General features: G+C 35.5%; 1 protein-coding gene across 1 annotated transcript in view; it reads left to right on the forward strand.

The window, feature by feature from the left end:
- The window catches only part of DNAH12 (dynein axonemal heavy chain 12), a 189,930-nt gene that overhangs the window by 147,701 nt on the left and 26,634 nt on the right, over positions 1–15,595 (forward strand). The window contains exons 57-61 of the mRNA XM_070359341.1: positions 1,905–2,119; positions 3,327–3,519; positions 5,557–5,749; positions 11,650–11,822; positions 13,339–13,479. Of these exons, the coding sequence (XP_070215442.1) occupies positions 1,905–2,119; positions 3,327–3,519; positions 5,557–5,749; positions 11,650–11,822; positions 13,339–13,479 (915 nt within the window). The remainder of the gene's footprint in view (positions 1–1,904; positions 2,120–3,326; positions 3,520–5,556; positions 5,750–11,649; positions 11,823–13,338; positions 13,480–15,595) is intronic.

The raw sequence follows: 15,595 nt of genomic DNA on the forward strand, positions 1-15,595 counted from the left end.
TAGAGCAGAGGCTGGCTAGTTGTGGCCCACAAGCTTAGTTGCTCCATGGCATGTAGGATCTTGCTGGATTCGCACCTGTGTCTCCAGTGCTGGCAAGTGGATTCTTTACCACTGAGCCACTAGGGAATACCCATTTGAAGCTATTAAATGGGAGGGATCATATGACTCTATTCCCCCTATTTTTTAAAATAGAGATTATAATTGACAATTTTCACTTGCAATCAAAGTATTTTGATTATTTGTACTTAAATGGAATTATTGATACATTTAGATTTAAATCTGCCATCTTGCTAGTTCTTTTCTGTTTATCTCATCTGTTATTTTTTCCTTTTATCTTCTTTTTTTCACCTGGCTTTGGATTAATTGAGTTTTTTATGATTCCATTTTATCTCCACTACTTGCTTACTGGTTATACATTCCTTACTTTTAATGTTTGCTCTAGAGTTTATAATCAGTTCAGTTCAGTTCAGTTGCTCAGTTGTGTCCGACTCTTTGTGACCCCATGCCAGGCTTCCCTGTTCATCACCAACCCCTGGAGCTTACTCAAACTCATGTCCATTGAGTCAGTGATGCCATCCAACTATCTCATCCTCTGCTGTGCCCTTCTCCTCCTGTTTTCAATCTTTCCCAGCATCAGGGTCTTTTCCAACAAGTCAGTTCTTCACATCAGGTGGCCAGAATATTGGAGATAATTTACAGAAATCATTACTTTTTGTAGGGGAATGAACAAATAACCATATTTTTTTCCAATAATAAAGTTATGTCAATGTATGGCAAAAATCACTACAGTATTGTAAGTAATTAGCCTAATTTTTTAAAAATATATAAATAATAAAACTAAAAATTTTTTTTTAAAAAGAGGGGGGAAAATGTTCCTTTAAACAGGACTTTGAAAGGTACTAAAAGCATCTAGTCTAACTACTAGCAACTTTTAAACAGTCGTATGCAAAATAACTTTCTCATTTCTAGAACACTTTTTATCTGTTTGCTGTGATAGCAAAGTAAATTTTAACTGGTATCTGAACTTGTGTTTTCAATAGGATTTCAGCACAATTTGAGTGGAGAAAGAAGACAACCATACAGCTGTTGTTGAATTGTTTTGTCTTTTGGAAAGGAAAGAAAATAAAAGAACAGAGTTATCTGGGATTAGTTGATTAAAGAGCTTATTTTTAGGCTAAGGGAAAGGGGATTTTTATCCCTAGAAATTGTTGAAATAGAAGGAGAATGTCTGGGAAAGCCAAAGTAACATGAAGTGAAAATTCCCCTTTCTGTGTTAATATTAGTATTTTAAAAAATAATTTAATGCATTGTACCGAATACAAAAGGAACTCAGGACAGTCAGTATCATCACGGAGAAGGAGGAAAGCACCTCATATATTGATTCTCTGAAACTACGAATTGTATGTTCTTGAACACAAAGTCTTTTACCATACTTACATAAAAAAAATTTCCTAAATAGATCTCAAATATATACGAGACTAAACTTGGAAACTTAGTTTATGTTTCTACTCATAACTTAAGGAAATCCATTATAGGCCAGTAGATCTTTTATTTTAAATTCTTATCCGATACATAGGATTATTTTTCATATTATGTTAACAGATGATATGTGTTATAATTACTATGAAGACCATGTGTTACATTGGAAAGAGCACAGCTTACATATTCATAAGATCCTACTTCTGACATTAAACTAGTTTCTTAACCTTAAAACCTTGGGCAAAGTACTTAATTTCTTCATTTCAAAAATAAATGAGAATGAAACTCCTTTTTCCTTTTCCTCACAGAACTTTTGTGAAGATTTATCCTGATAATGTATGTGAATATTTATTATTTAAATTATATAATTTTAGATAAATCTCAACATCTATTTAGTCCCCTGAAAATTTCTTATTGTATTTTAGGCCTTTAATGATTGACCCCCAGGGTCAAGCCAATAAATGGATCAAAAACTCTGAGAAAGAAAATCAACTTAGTGTTATTAAGCTATCAGATGCAGACTATATGAGAACACTGGAAAACTGTATTCAATTTGGAACTCCACTTCTATTAGAAAATGTTGGTGAAGAACTGGATCCATCCTTGGAACCTTTACTACTTAGACAAACTTTTAAACAAGGTAGAAGTTTATTGGTATTAGTTGCTAAAACTGAAAGATGATTGGATTATCTTTGAGGCTTATCTTTGAGGGAAGAAAACTACTACATAATTTTATTTTTTTTTCTAATTTTATTTTATTTTTAAACTTTACATAATTGTATTAGTTTTGCCAAATATCAAAATGAATCCGCCACAGGTATACATGTGTTCCCCAACCTGAACCCTCCTCCCTCCTCCCTCCCCATACCATCCCTCTGGGTCGTCCCAGTGCACTAGCCCCAAGCATCCAGTATCGTGCATCGAACCTGGACTGGCAACTCGTTTCTTACATGATATTTTACATGTTTCAATGCCATTCTCCCAAATCTTCCCACCCTCTCCCTCTCCCACAGAGTCCATAAGACTGTTCTATACATCAGTGTCTCTTTTGCTGTCTCGTACACAGGGTTATTGTTACCATCTTTCTAAATTCCATATATATGCGTTAGTATACTGTATTTATGTTTTTCCTTCTGGCTTACTTCACTCTGTATAATAGGCTCCAGTTTCATCCACCTCATTAGAACTGATTCAAATGTATTCTTTTTAATGGCTGAGTAATATCTTAATAATGCAAAACTTCTGTGTCATTGTTATGCATGAAAGGAAATTTGAACAAGTATCAGATATTCTAAAATAAATACCTTGCCTTCCTTTGATTGCCTTAGTCACTGTTATTTAGATTGTTGTTCTCTAGAAAACACACTTAAGTTGAATCCAGCCTGAAATTCCTTTATCTTATGACCAAGGGCCACACAAAGTCCATTACTATGAATAGCAATGGTTAACGTGGACCAGAGTTGACTTTAGGTAAACATTGTCCACCTTGTATATCTTTCTGCTTTTAAATTTTTTCTCTGTCAAACTCTAGTACTTTTAAGAGCTTTAGTCATATATAAATAATTTTGGAACCATTATTGAAAATTAATAGAGGAAGTAAGATCAAAAGGAATCTTAATTTAGAAGGCTCCATGACAACCAGAAAAGACATCTTATATTACCCCAGAATTAATGATTCATGCTATATAATTGCTTACTTGCCTCTGTGTCTTTGGCTTTTGCAACACTTGTATTCTATTTGAAATTACTTTATGACATTTTACTTATAACCTAGGATGGGTTTTAACAGAAGGGGAAAGGCTATGTAACTTTGGCTTATTTATTATGCATTTTTCTCTGAAATACAGGTGGCATTGATTGCATCAGACTTGGTGAGGTCATTATTGAGTATTCCTTTGATTTCAAGTTTTATATCACCACAAAGTTGAGAAATCCACATTATATGCCAGAGCTGGCTACAAAGGTATCTTTGCTCAATTTCATGATAACTCCAGAAGGACTTGAAGATCAATTACTTGGTATTGTTGTTGCAAAGGAGAGGTATGTATTTTCTTAGATACTTTCAGATAGTCTAGAAAAGAATATTTGTAGGCCATAAAGTTGGCTTGAGGCTCAACATTCAGAAAACTAAGATCATGGCATCTTTGTTGATCATGACAAAGATGATCATCATGGCAACTTTGGCCACCTGATGTGAAGAACTGACTCCTTGGAAAAGCCCTGATGCTGGGAAGGATTGAAGGCGGGAGGAGAAGGGGACAACCGAGGATGAGATGGCTGGATGGTGTCTCCGACTCAATGGACATGAGTTTGAGTAAACTCCAGGAGTTGGCGATGGACAGGGAGGCCTGGCGTGCTGCAGTCCATGGGGTCTCAAAGAGTTGGACACGGCTGAGCGACTGAACTGAACTGAATACTTCTGTTATGTGATTATTCTGAAATCTTGTCTAAATTTTATTGTTGTTCATTCGCTAAGTTGTGTCCCACTCTTCGCGATCCCGTGAACTGCAGCACGCCAGGCTTGCCTGTCCTTCACTATCTCCTGGAGTTTGCTCACATTCATGTCCACTGAGTCAGTGATGCTATCTAACTAACTCATTCTCTGCTGCCCTCTTCTCCTTTGCCTTCAGTCTTTCCCAGCACCAGGGTCTTTTCTAATGAGTTGGCTCTTCACATCTGGTGGCCAAAGTACTGGAGCTTTAGCTTCAGCATCAGTCCTTCCAGTGAATATTCAGGATTGATTTCCTTTAGGATGGACTGGTTTGATCTCCTTTGTCATTATAAATTAAATAAATACAGAATTCTTTAAAACAATCATTCTATAACAAATAAGTTATAAGCCAACCATGTTATATTGGGCTTTTAGTATGGGTAATAGGATTTAGGTGATGTGCCATGACTTTTGACTTGTATCTGATTGTTTGAAAAAAAAATTTTTGTTTCTTGAGATGTATGTTTTGGACAAAATCAGAAATGTGTTCAAAGACATATACAGAATATTAATGAAATAAAATACTTAGGACAAGAATGAAAAAGCAGGATACAAAACTATATATGATAGGGATAATTTGTTTTTCAAAGTTAATACATGAATGGATATCCATATATATGAAAAAAAGATTGAGAAAGAATACACCAGAATATTAATAGTGATAATCCTTAGGAGTAGTAAGATTATGGATAACTCATTATTTTTCCATTACTAGCATGTGTTATTTTTTTTTAATGAGGAAAAATATTATGATCCTTGGAAGGGCTACTAGTAAAGAATTGCTTCCTGGGATTTCCTTTAAAGTGGCTAAGACTGTAAGCTCCCAATGCAGGCCCATCTTTTATCCCTGGTCAGGGAACTAGATCCCACATGCCACAACTAAGACCTAGCACAGCCAAATAAATAACTATTTTTAAAAAAAGAATTGCTTCCTGAAGGAAATCTTTGACTCAGCTTGAAGCTTAATATAACACTATCAAGTAGTCAATTAAATGAAATCAATTTATAAGTGAAAATATGTACCATGAGGTACTTTAGTTATTTTCAGTATTCATCCCACTTGCATAATATCTAAGACAGAACTATGTCATAACATATTCTATAACATGAATTATGTTATTTGAAGTTTCATACCATCTTTGTTAAGGTATTAAGTGCCAATTCTTTTACTTTGAGCCAGTTGTATAAGTCATCTTTTCTGTGTCTGCTATTATAGAAGAGATGCTGAAAATGAGACTGAATATGATTAAGCCAAGGAATAGAAGTTTCATATTCTGAGTGTCTTTTCCAGTTCTTATTCTCACACAATGAGCTAAGCCATATGGGTAAACTTAACATATTTTTGGACTTAACATAGTATATATTATTGCTGCATTTTACATATTTATAATTAATGCTTTTTTTTTTTGCTTGAATTTCTCAAATCATTTTCATGGAAATGTTTTTTCCTTAAGTTAAAGAGGTTAATCATCTTAATTTGTGTTACGTGTCTACAAAATTGTTATATTTAAATGCCTACAAAATGGTGATGTCTAATATTTAGATAAAATACTACAAATTTAGATCAAATGTTTTTATCTTTTTAGACCAGAGTTAGAAGAGGAACGAAATGCTCTTATTCTTCAGTCTGCAGCTAATAAGAAACAGCTGAAAGATATAGAGAAAAAAATTTTAGAAACATTATCATCTTCAGAAGGAAACATTTTAGAAGATGAAAGTGCGATTAAAATCTTGGACTCTGCTAAATTGATGTCCAATGAGATAACCAAGAAACAACAGGTAAAAAAAGAATCCTAGAAATTTTTTTGATTCTTTGGAGTCCAGTTTGCTCCCACTTCCTAAGTAAAGTGCTGTAGTAGGCTTATGGGAAGAGGAAAATAATTCATAAAATACCACAGCATATAAACTAGTTTTAAACTCATAAGAATATCTCTTACTGTTGAATCATTCAAAATCTGTGTCATCTATGTGGTACCTATAAATAGAAGAAATAAATTTGGAGTGAAAAAAAGTTTTAATATAATTTTTGTTGTTCCATAGGTAGGGTAAGTGAGTCAGGTTCATTCAAGTTTTGATTGACTCCTCAACTAAAACTTCAGTTTGAGAACTTGGCTTGCCTCTGTTCCTGGTTGGAACTTAAGATGTATGAGGTCATTGCTGGTTATTTGGACAGTACGTGGTTCTAGGAGCTAATGAGGATGTTCTTCTGATGTTGCCTTGTCATCTGTCTGAGAGGGAGGAGGTATGAGAGTTGGGAGTGGAGGTGGAGGAAGAAGACTCACACAACAGCATACTTGCTGCAAATTAATCTAATGCAGTCAAATGGTATTTAAAAATTTTTTTCAAATGGTATTTTTATATTGTCTTAAAAAAATATAATCCTAGTGTTACAGGTTAAAGGGGCCTTAGCTATTAGTCATTTTAGCATTTCATAGTTGAGAAGAGCAGGGCCCAGAAAAAATAGTTAAGCCCCAAGTTTACACAATGAAATGATAATACAGATTGACTTCAGTAGGCTTACTTTAATGATTTTCAGACCCTTCTATCCTCTTTAGCCCACCCAATGAACTAAACATATCTTTAGTATTGGGATAATTAAAAAATAAGGAGAATCCTAAGTAGAAATTTCACTAATTGCTCGGCATCCTTCTGTTTGCACCCTACCTCACTCACCCGTTTTTGGGGGAGAGGACTTCCCTTTGGGATGGGTTTAGTTTATGTGAATGTGAGGGAAACGACTCTCTCTGGGTGTACTGTTTTGTTTTGTGCTTGTGTTTTTCATTTCAAGAGAGCCAAAAGGAGTAATGTCTCAGAGTAGCCTCTCATCTGGGGTCCATGGCTGAGATATTTGATAATGTCTACCTTCCCAATTACTGTCTATCAAAACAGAGCCCATTCCTCACTCTCCTCTCACCACATTTTTTTCAAAGTGAAAGAAAAGACAAGAAGCATTTATCAGCTTATGTTCTATTAGGCTCAAAGAGGAAAGTAGATATCAATATTTATTTGTTCAAATACTTTATCTTACAAAAAGAGAGAAATTTAATCTTGTCTTTTTGACTGGGTCTCATTGATCTTTACAAACATAATTTAGAAATCTCTATATATTTTGATTCAAAACTTGCTCTGTATATGGCCATGACTTCTGTTCCACCCACTCAACGTCAGAAAACATCTTTACAGCAAGTCTTTGCACGTAGTCTAAAACCCACCTTCCTTTTTGTCCCAAACCATAAATTAAACAAACACAAGTGAAACTTTAAGGATTTGTTCTATAGGTTCCAGAGGTTTCCCCAAACAAAGTTGTCATGACTAAAATACATTCTAGTGGATTCTAGGGAAGTATATATAAATATAAAATATATAAATATTACTGTATAAATATATAATATATATAAATATCAGAAATTTTTACAGATAATAAATTCTCCTCCTGGTGAATTTCACACTTCAATTTTTTAACATCATATGCTCACAATGTTTATTTGTTAGAAAATAACAAATTGTTTGATTTTAGGTAATTAATAACAATTAATAAAAAATCTCTATGTGTTCATACTAAGGGTTCAAGTATATGTAAATGTAATGCTATTTATAAATATACTATAGAGCAAGCCTTGGAACCTGAGTTAAATTATTATTTACTCTTCTTACTGTTAATGGTAAATGTAATGTAAATTAACATTTACCATTAACAGTAAGCAAACTGAACTGAACTGAACTGAATGGTAAATGGTTCGGTTCAGTTCGGTTCAGTTCAGTTCAGTAGCTCAGTCATGTCCAACTCTTTGCCACCTCATGGACTGTAGCACGCCAGGCCTCCCTGTCCGTCGCCAACTCCCGGAGTTTACTCAAACTCATGTCCATTGAGTCGGAGATGCCATCCAGCCATCTCATCCTCTGTTGTCCCCTTCTCCTCCCACCTTCAATCTTTCCCAGCATCAGGGTCTTTTCCAGTGAGTCAGTTCTTCCCATCAGGTGGCCAAAGTATTGGAGTTTTAGTTTCAGCATCAGTCCTTCCAATAAATATTCAGGGCTGATTTCCTTTAGGATGGACAGGTTGGATCTCCTTGCAGTCCAAGGGACCCTTAAGAGTCTTTTCCAACACCACAGTTCAAAAGCGTCAATTCTTCGGTGCTCAGCTTTGTTTATAGTCCAACTCTCACATCCATACATAAGTACTGGAAAAACCATAGCTTTGACTAGACAGACCTTTGTTGGCAAAGTAATGTCTCTGCTTTTTAATATGCTGTCTAGGTTGGTCATAACTTCCCTTCTAAGGAGCAAGCATCTTTTAATTTCATGGCTGCAGTCACCATATGCAGTGATTTTGGAGCCCAAGAAAATAAAGTCTCTCGCTGTTTCCATCTATTTGCCATGAAGTGATGGGACTGAATGCCATGATCTTTGTTTTTTAAATGTTGAGTTTTCAGTTCAGTTCAGTTCAGTCGCTCAGTTGTGTCTGACTCTTTGTGACCCCACGAGCTGCAGCACGCCAGACCTCCCTGTCCAGAACCAACTCCCAGAGCCTACCCAAACTCATGTCCATTGAGTCAGTGATGCCATCTAACCATCTCATCCTCTGTTGTCCCTCTTCCTCCTGTCCTCAATCTTTCCCCCATCAGGGTCTTTTCAAATGAGTCAGCTCATTTGAGTTTTAAGCCATCTTTTCACTCTCCTCTTCCACTTTCATCAAGAGGCTCTTTAGTTCCTCTTCACTTTCTGCCATAAGGGTGGTGTCATCTGCATATCTGAGGTTATTGATATTTCTTCTGGCAGTCTTGATTCCAGCTTATGCTTCATCCAGTCCAGTACATTTCACATGATGTACTCTGCATATAAGTTAAATAAGCAGGGTGACAATATACAGCCTTGATGTACTCCTTTCCCTATTTGGAACCAGTCTGTTGTTCCATGTCCATTTCTAACTGTTACTTCCTGACCTGCGTACAGATTTCTCAAGAGGCAAGTCAGGCAGTCTGGTATTCCCATCTCTTTAGGAATTTTCTGCATTTTGTTGTGCTCCACACAATCAAAGGCTTTGGCATAGTCAAAGAGATGTCTTTCTGGAACTCTCTTGCTTTTTTGATGATCCAACAGATGTTGGCATTTTGATGTCTGGTTCCTTTGTATTTTCTAAATCCAGCTTGAGCATCTGGAAGTTCTTAATTCACATACTGTTGAAGCCTGGCTTGGAGAATTTTGAGCATTACTTTGCTAGCGTGTGAGATGAGTGCAATTGTGCAGTAGTTTGAACATTGTTTGGCATTGCCTTTCTTTGGAATTGGAATGAAAACTGACCTCTTCCAATCCTATGGCCACTGTTGAGTTTTCCAAATTTGCTGACGTATTGAGTGCAGCACTTTAACAGTATCATCTTTCAGGACTTGAAATAGCTTACCTGGAATTCCATGACCTCCACTAGCTTTGTTTGTAGTGATGCTTTCTAAAGTTCACTTGAATTCAGACTCCAGGATGACTGGCTCTAGGCAAGTGATCACACCATTGTGGTCCTCTGGATCATGAAGTTCTTTTTTGTATAGTTCTTGCTACCTCTCCTTAGTATCTTCTGCTTCTGTTAGGTCCATCCGATTTCTGTCCTTTATTGTGCCCATCTTTGCATGAAATGTTCCTTTGGTATCTCTAATTTTCTTGAAGAGATCTCTAGTCTCTCCCATTCTGTTGTTTTCCTCTATTTTTTTGCACTGATTGCTGAAAAGTAATCATTTTTTTGCATTGATGACTAAAAAGTAATCATTTATTTGTGTTGATCACTGCAGTGGTAAATAGTACTTGGCTGAAAAATTAAGGGTTAAATAACAGAAGATTTAAATGAGAATACTAAGATCATACTTTATTTTGTAAAGGTGTCATTCATTTCCATTGTTGATAACTTTGTTTTAGTTATAGTCAAGATGGAGCTTCAAAACTTACTTTTAATTGTAGTTATACTGTAATTTGGGGGAAAGTTTGCTTGTAAGGAACACAAACCCACTCAAATTGGGGATATTTTATTTTCCCCAGTGTAGGAAGTACATGTAGGCCTCAGAAATGAAGGGAAAGTGTTAAATTTCTATGCTCTTTGTCTCTCCTTTTCTCTAAGGTTGTGTGGTCCTCATACATGCTTCATTCTGCTCCATCTGGAGACCAAGTTCTTTTCTGTAAAACTTCTGTACTGTTACTTTATACTTTTATCTTGCACATATAAACCAACTCTGATACCATTACCTTTTAGCTCTAAGGCTGAGCACCACCTGATTGCAGTTTTTGATGCTCCTGAAGATCTAATTCTCTGGAGGGAAAATGTATTAGCTAATATTGGGTCCGGTTCTGTCCCTACCACCTGATTGAATCAGCTTAAAACAGGATCATTCAGTATAAATGTGGCTACATAGGCAACTTATTCAGCAGAGTTTGTGGACAGCATGTCCAAAGAAGGGAGAGTGGGTTGGAAAAGTGCTCTATACGTTTTTCCTATAGAATATCACCCTAGCATACTGAGTTGTCATTGGAATGACTGTTGTCTTGAAGAAATTTTTTTTTTCTTTTGGAGGTTGAATATCTATCTATCTATACCCCTATTAGAAAAAAGTTAAAATTATGAGAATCTCACTGAAAAAAAAAAGATGTTCTTAATGTAACAAGAACAACGAATAAACAGCCAACAAATACTTCCAAATTCTTGATTTGCTAGACTTTGTGCTGGGTTCTGGTAACATGTTGGTGCCTTAAACCATACACATATACACACTTTCTCTCTCTCTCCTTCTCCCTCTGTCTCTGACCTATTAAAAGAGGGTGTTCAGTCACTAAGTCATGTTGGATTCTTTGCAACCACATAGACTGTAGCACATCATGCTTGCCTGTCCTTCCTTATCTCCCTGAGTTTGCTCAAACTCATGTCCATTGAGTTGGCGATGCCATTCAACCATCTCATCCTCTGTCACCCTCTTCTCCCGTCCTCAATCTTTCACAGCATCAGGGTCTTTTCTAATGAGTCAGCTCTTCACATCAGATGGCCTAAGCACTGGTGCTTCAGCTTCAGCATCAGTCCTTCCAATGATTCAGGGTTGATTTCCTTTAGGATTGACAGATTTGATCTCCTAGCTGTCCAAGGGACTCTCAAGAATCTTCTCCAGCACCACAGTTTGAAAGCATCAGTTCTTCCGCACTCAGCCTTCTTTACGGTCCACCTCTCTCACACTTATGTGATTACTAGAAAAATCATAGCTTTGACTATCCGGAACTTTGTTGGCAAAGTGATGTCTCTGCTTTTTAGTATGCTGTCTAGGTTTGAAAGAGGGTGAGTGACAATAGTAGATACATGTCAGATTAAGGCAAAGAATAAGCAGAGATTGACAGCTTTGTTGTCCTCAAATAAGAAAGAGATAATTGATGGGTAGTTACACCTTTGATCTGTAAAGATATTTTTCTTTCTTTTACCTTCCTTCTTTCCACTCTCTCTTCATTCTCTTCCCTGTCTCCCTAGTTCTTTACTTCCTTTCTTTCCCTTTCTTTCTTTATAGATGTTTGCATAATAAAGCCCTTTCATGTAATCCATGCCCGTATAATTTTGTCATTAACTTAGGGGATATTTTTAATATAAATTTCATTGTATGAAATATATATAATTAAAACACATCTCTTATTTCTTCATCTTGATTTTTCTCTTCTTCCAGATTGCAGAAAAAACAGAACTCAAAATAGCAGAGTCTCGAGAAGGTTATAGACCTATTGCTAAACATTCATCAGTGTTATTCTTTAGCATTGCAGACCTGGCTAACATCGATCCCATGTACCAGTACTCTCTCATCTGGTTTGTGAACCTTTATATCAACTCTATTCATGACAGGTAAACATTCTCTAGCATCATTCATTCTCCCTAGGTTGTATTTTCACCATCCTTTCTATTTAAAATATATAGCTTTTCTTATTATTTATATATAATACATATTCATTATTGATGATTACAAAATATGGGAAAGTGAAGGAATGAAGGAAGAAGTGAAGGAATGAAGGAAGAAGTGAAGGAAGGAAGGATGGGAAAGAAGGGAGGAAGAAAGGGAGGGAGGGAGGGAGCAAGGAAGGAAAGGAAGAAGGAGAAAGCAAGCAAGCAGACCTCTCTTCTATTCTAAGTTTTATTTCACTCCTACTCAAGATTTAAGCATAGAGGGATTAGCTTTAGTCCTTTCCCCACCTTTCTTTTAAATATTTTGCTAAGGCAATAACCTATCTTTGCTAGCAACTCCAGTTTATCTTCCTCCAGCCTTGAGGTCCCTAAGTTTCAGCTCCACATTTCTAATCATTTGCTAGATGTTTTCACTTTAATCAATTAATGAATGTACACAGATCTTGGAATTAGACTGGAGTAAGGGATTAAATTTCAGTTCTTCCAAGGGAGTAAATTTCAGTTTAACTGAAGTTTAATTTCAATTAAATAGCTACATGAATATAGGCAAGACAGTTAACTTTTCTGTAATTGCCTCAATTTTCCTTATCTGTAAAATAGGGATAATAATAGTACCTACCTTTAAGAGTTCTTTTGAGAATTAAAAGATAATATTTGTAAAGTATTTTTAACAATGTCTGGTATTAAGTAACTTGTTAAGTAGGAAAAAAATATGATTTGAGCCTAGCATATGTGTTCTACATGGGCTCTTGGTGGAACAGTCTTTCCTGAGTGATTGAAATCCCTAAGCTTTCCCAGCTGGGATTTGGAATTTGAATTAACTCACCGTACATGATGGAGGATATTCAAGCTGAAGAATTGACATAAATGTCAATAGCAAGTCGACGAGGATGTGAATGGAACCCTCGTAATATAGTGCATCCACTTTGGAAACACTTTTAGAAGTGTATATATCTGAATTACTGTGCTGTACTTCAACTATACTTCAGTTAGGAAAACAATAATGCTGTAGTAAACATAGGGGTACACATATCTTTTGAGTTTGTGTTTTTTGGAGTTTTTTAGGGGTAAATACTCAGAAGTGGAATTGCTGGATTGTATGGTAGTTTTATTTTTAATTTTTTTGAGAAACCTCTGTGCTGTTTTTCATAATGGCTGTATCAATTTACATTTCCACCAATAGTGCATGCGGGTTCCCTTCCAACGATAACTTCTTCTATAACTATAGTACAGTATCACAACCAGAAAATTTATATTGGTACAATCCAGAGAGCTTATTCAGATTTCACCATTTTTTAATATGCACTCATGTGTATGTGTGTGTATGTGTGTGTGTGTAGTTTCATGTTTTTAACAGTGGTTATTTTGATAAAATAAAATGTGTATGTTAATTCATGTGTAACTTATTTTTTCTTAGATTTACTTGACTCAATATATTTTCTTTTTTTTAACCTTTCAGTAACAAATCCAAAATTTTGGAAAAGCGCCTAAGATATTTAAATGACCACTTTACATACAACTTATATTGTAATATATGCCGGTCACTGTTCGAGAAGGACAAGCTATTGTTTTCCTTTTTATTGTGTGCCAACCTCCTTTTGTAAGTTACTTGCTTTTTCTTTATTTTAAAAACCTACCCTGAAAACCTAATCAGTGGCTTCTCACAGAAGGATATCATGTTTTTTTACTCTGTTTTTCAGTCGTGAATTTATGTTCGACTTTTAAAATTTGGGTTATACAAAAGAACTCAAAAAATGTTCAACAGTCTAGTAAATTCCTACAAAGCAAAAAATCTGTGAACTACCATTCATATAAGGAAATAGTTTTTTTTTCAGGGAATTCCCTGGCATTCCAGTGGTTAGGACTTGGCACTTTCACTGCTGGGCCTGGTCAGAGAACTAAGATACCACCGTGCGGTGTGTGGCATGGCCAAAAGAAAAAAAAATAGGGTTTTTAGATTGGCTTCTTTCACTTAATATGCATTTAAGCTTCTCTGTGTATTTTCATGGCTTGATGATTCATTTCTTTTTAGCACTGAGTAACATTTCATTGTCTGCATATACTACAGTTTATCTGTTCACCTACTGAAGGACATCTTGGTTGCTTACAAGTTTTGAAAAGTATGAATAAAACTGCTGAAACCATTTGTGTGCAGGTTTTTGGATATATGTATGTTTTAGCTTATTTAGTTAAATACTAAGTGTGATTGCTGGATCATGAATAAGTGTATTAAGTTTTTTTAAATTTATTTTTTAATTGAAGGGTAATTATTTTACAGAATTTTGTTCTTTTCTCTCAAACATCAGTATGAATCAGCCACAGGTATACATATGTCCCCCCCTTCTTGAATCTCCCTCCCATTTCTCTCCCCATCCCAGCCCTCTAGGTTGATATAGAGCCCCTGTTTGAGTTCCATGAGTGTGGAGACAGTAACATGGAAACTTACATTACCATGTGTAAAATAGATAGCAGATGGGAATTTGCTATATTTAGTTTTGTAAGAGACTGTCTTCCAAGATATTCCATGTGGCACCTCAGCTTTTTAGGAATCTTGGCTTGTGGTCCTTGGGATCCTGAATGTTGATACTGACCCACATTCTGGAAGAAGCAGGAACTCAGAAGCCAGCACATATTGAGCAGAATAAAGTGCTGGAGGAGTAATTTACTTTCTTACTTATGGGACCATTAAATTATTAAAAGATTTTCCTTCTTGATTCATATTTTCTCTGTGAAAATTACTTTGAAAATGGGTCCTAAGTGGAAGTTTAAACCCGTTTTACATAACAGGTCCCAGAAGAGACCCAACAAGCATATAGTGCACATCTTATAATCCATTGCGTTCTATCAGCAGTGAATGAGATTTCCTGGTACTTCACAACCTTGCTAGCATTTGGTCTTGTCAGTGTTCTGGATTTCACCAAATAGATATGGAGTGTTGTCTTGTTTTAATTTTCAATTCAATGATAATGATATATCATTATCATTTTCACTAATGATATATGATAATGAAGTTTGCTTATTTGTTATCTTTTTGGTGAGGTATCTGTAAGGGCTTTTGTCCATTTATTAATTGGTTTGATTGTTCATTTTTTATTGTTGAGTTGGATGACAGTCCTTTATCAGATACATCTTTGGGAAATATTTTCTCCCAGTGTGTGGCTTGCTTTCTCATGCTTTTGACAGTGTCTTTCACAGAGCAGATGTTGTAAAGTTTAATGCAGTCCATCTTATCAATTCTTTCTGTCATGGATCATGCCTTTTGTATTGTATCTAGAAAGTTATTGCCATACCTAAAGCCTCCTAGATTTTTTCCTATGTTCTAGGAATTTCATAGGTTTGCATTTTACATTTAGGTCTATGATCCATTTCAAATAAATTTTTTGAAGGGTATGTATATATCTGTATCTAAATATCTGTTTATATAATTTGTATATGGTTTTCTACACAAAGGGAATACACTGTTAATGTTCTTTTGCACCTTTTTCTATTAATGTAGATGGAAGTTACTCAATAGAGATACCCTTTTGTTCTTTCAGCTTTATTAGATATAATTGACATATCATGCAGTCTCCCCATTGTAAGAATACAGGTAGATGATTTTTTTGTACACTTATACAATTGTGCAGCCATCACCAAAATCCAGTTTTAGGATACTTCTATCATCCCCAGAAGTTTCCTTGTGGCAATTTAGTCAATTGTTGCTCCTACTACCAGCC

The sequence above is a fragment of the Bos mutus genome, chromosome 22 (assembly GCF_027580195.1).
Source record: "Bos mutus isolate GX-2022 chromosome 22, NWIPB_WYAK_1.1, whole genome shotgun sequence".
NCBI classification, from domain to species: Eukaryota; Metazoa; Chordata; class Mammalia; order Artiodactyla; family Bovidae; genus Bos; species Bos mutus.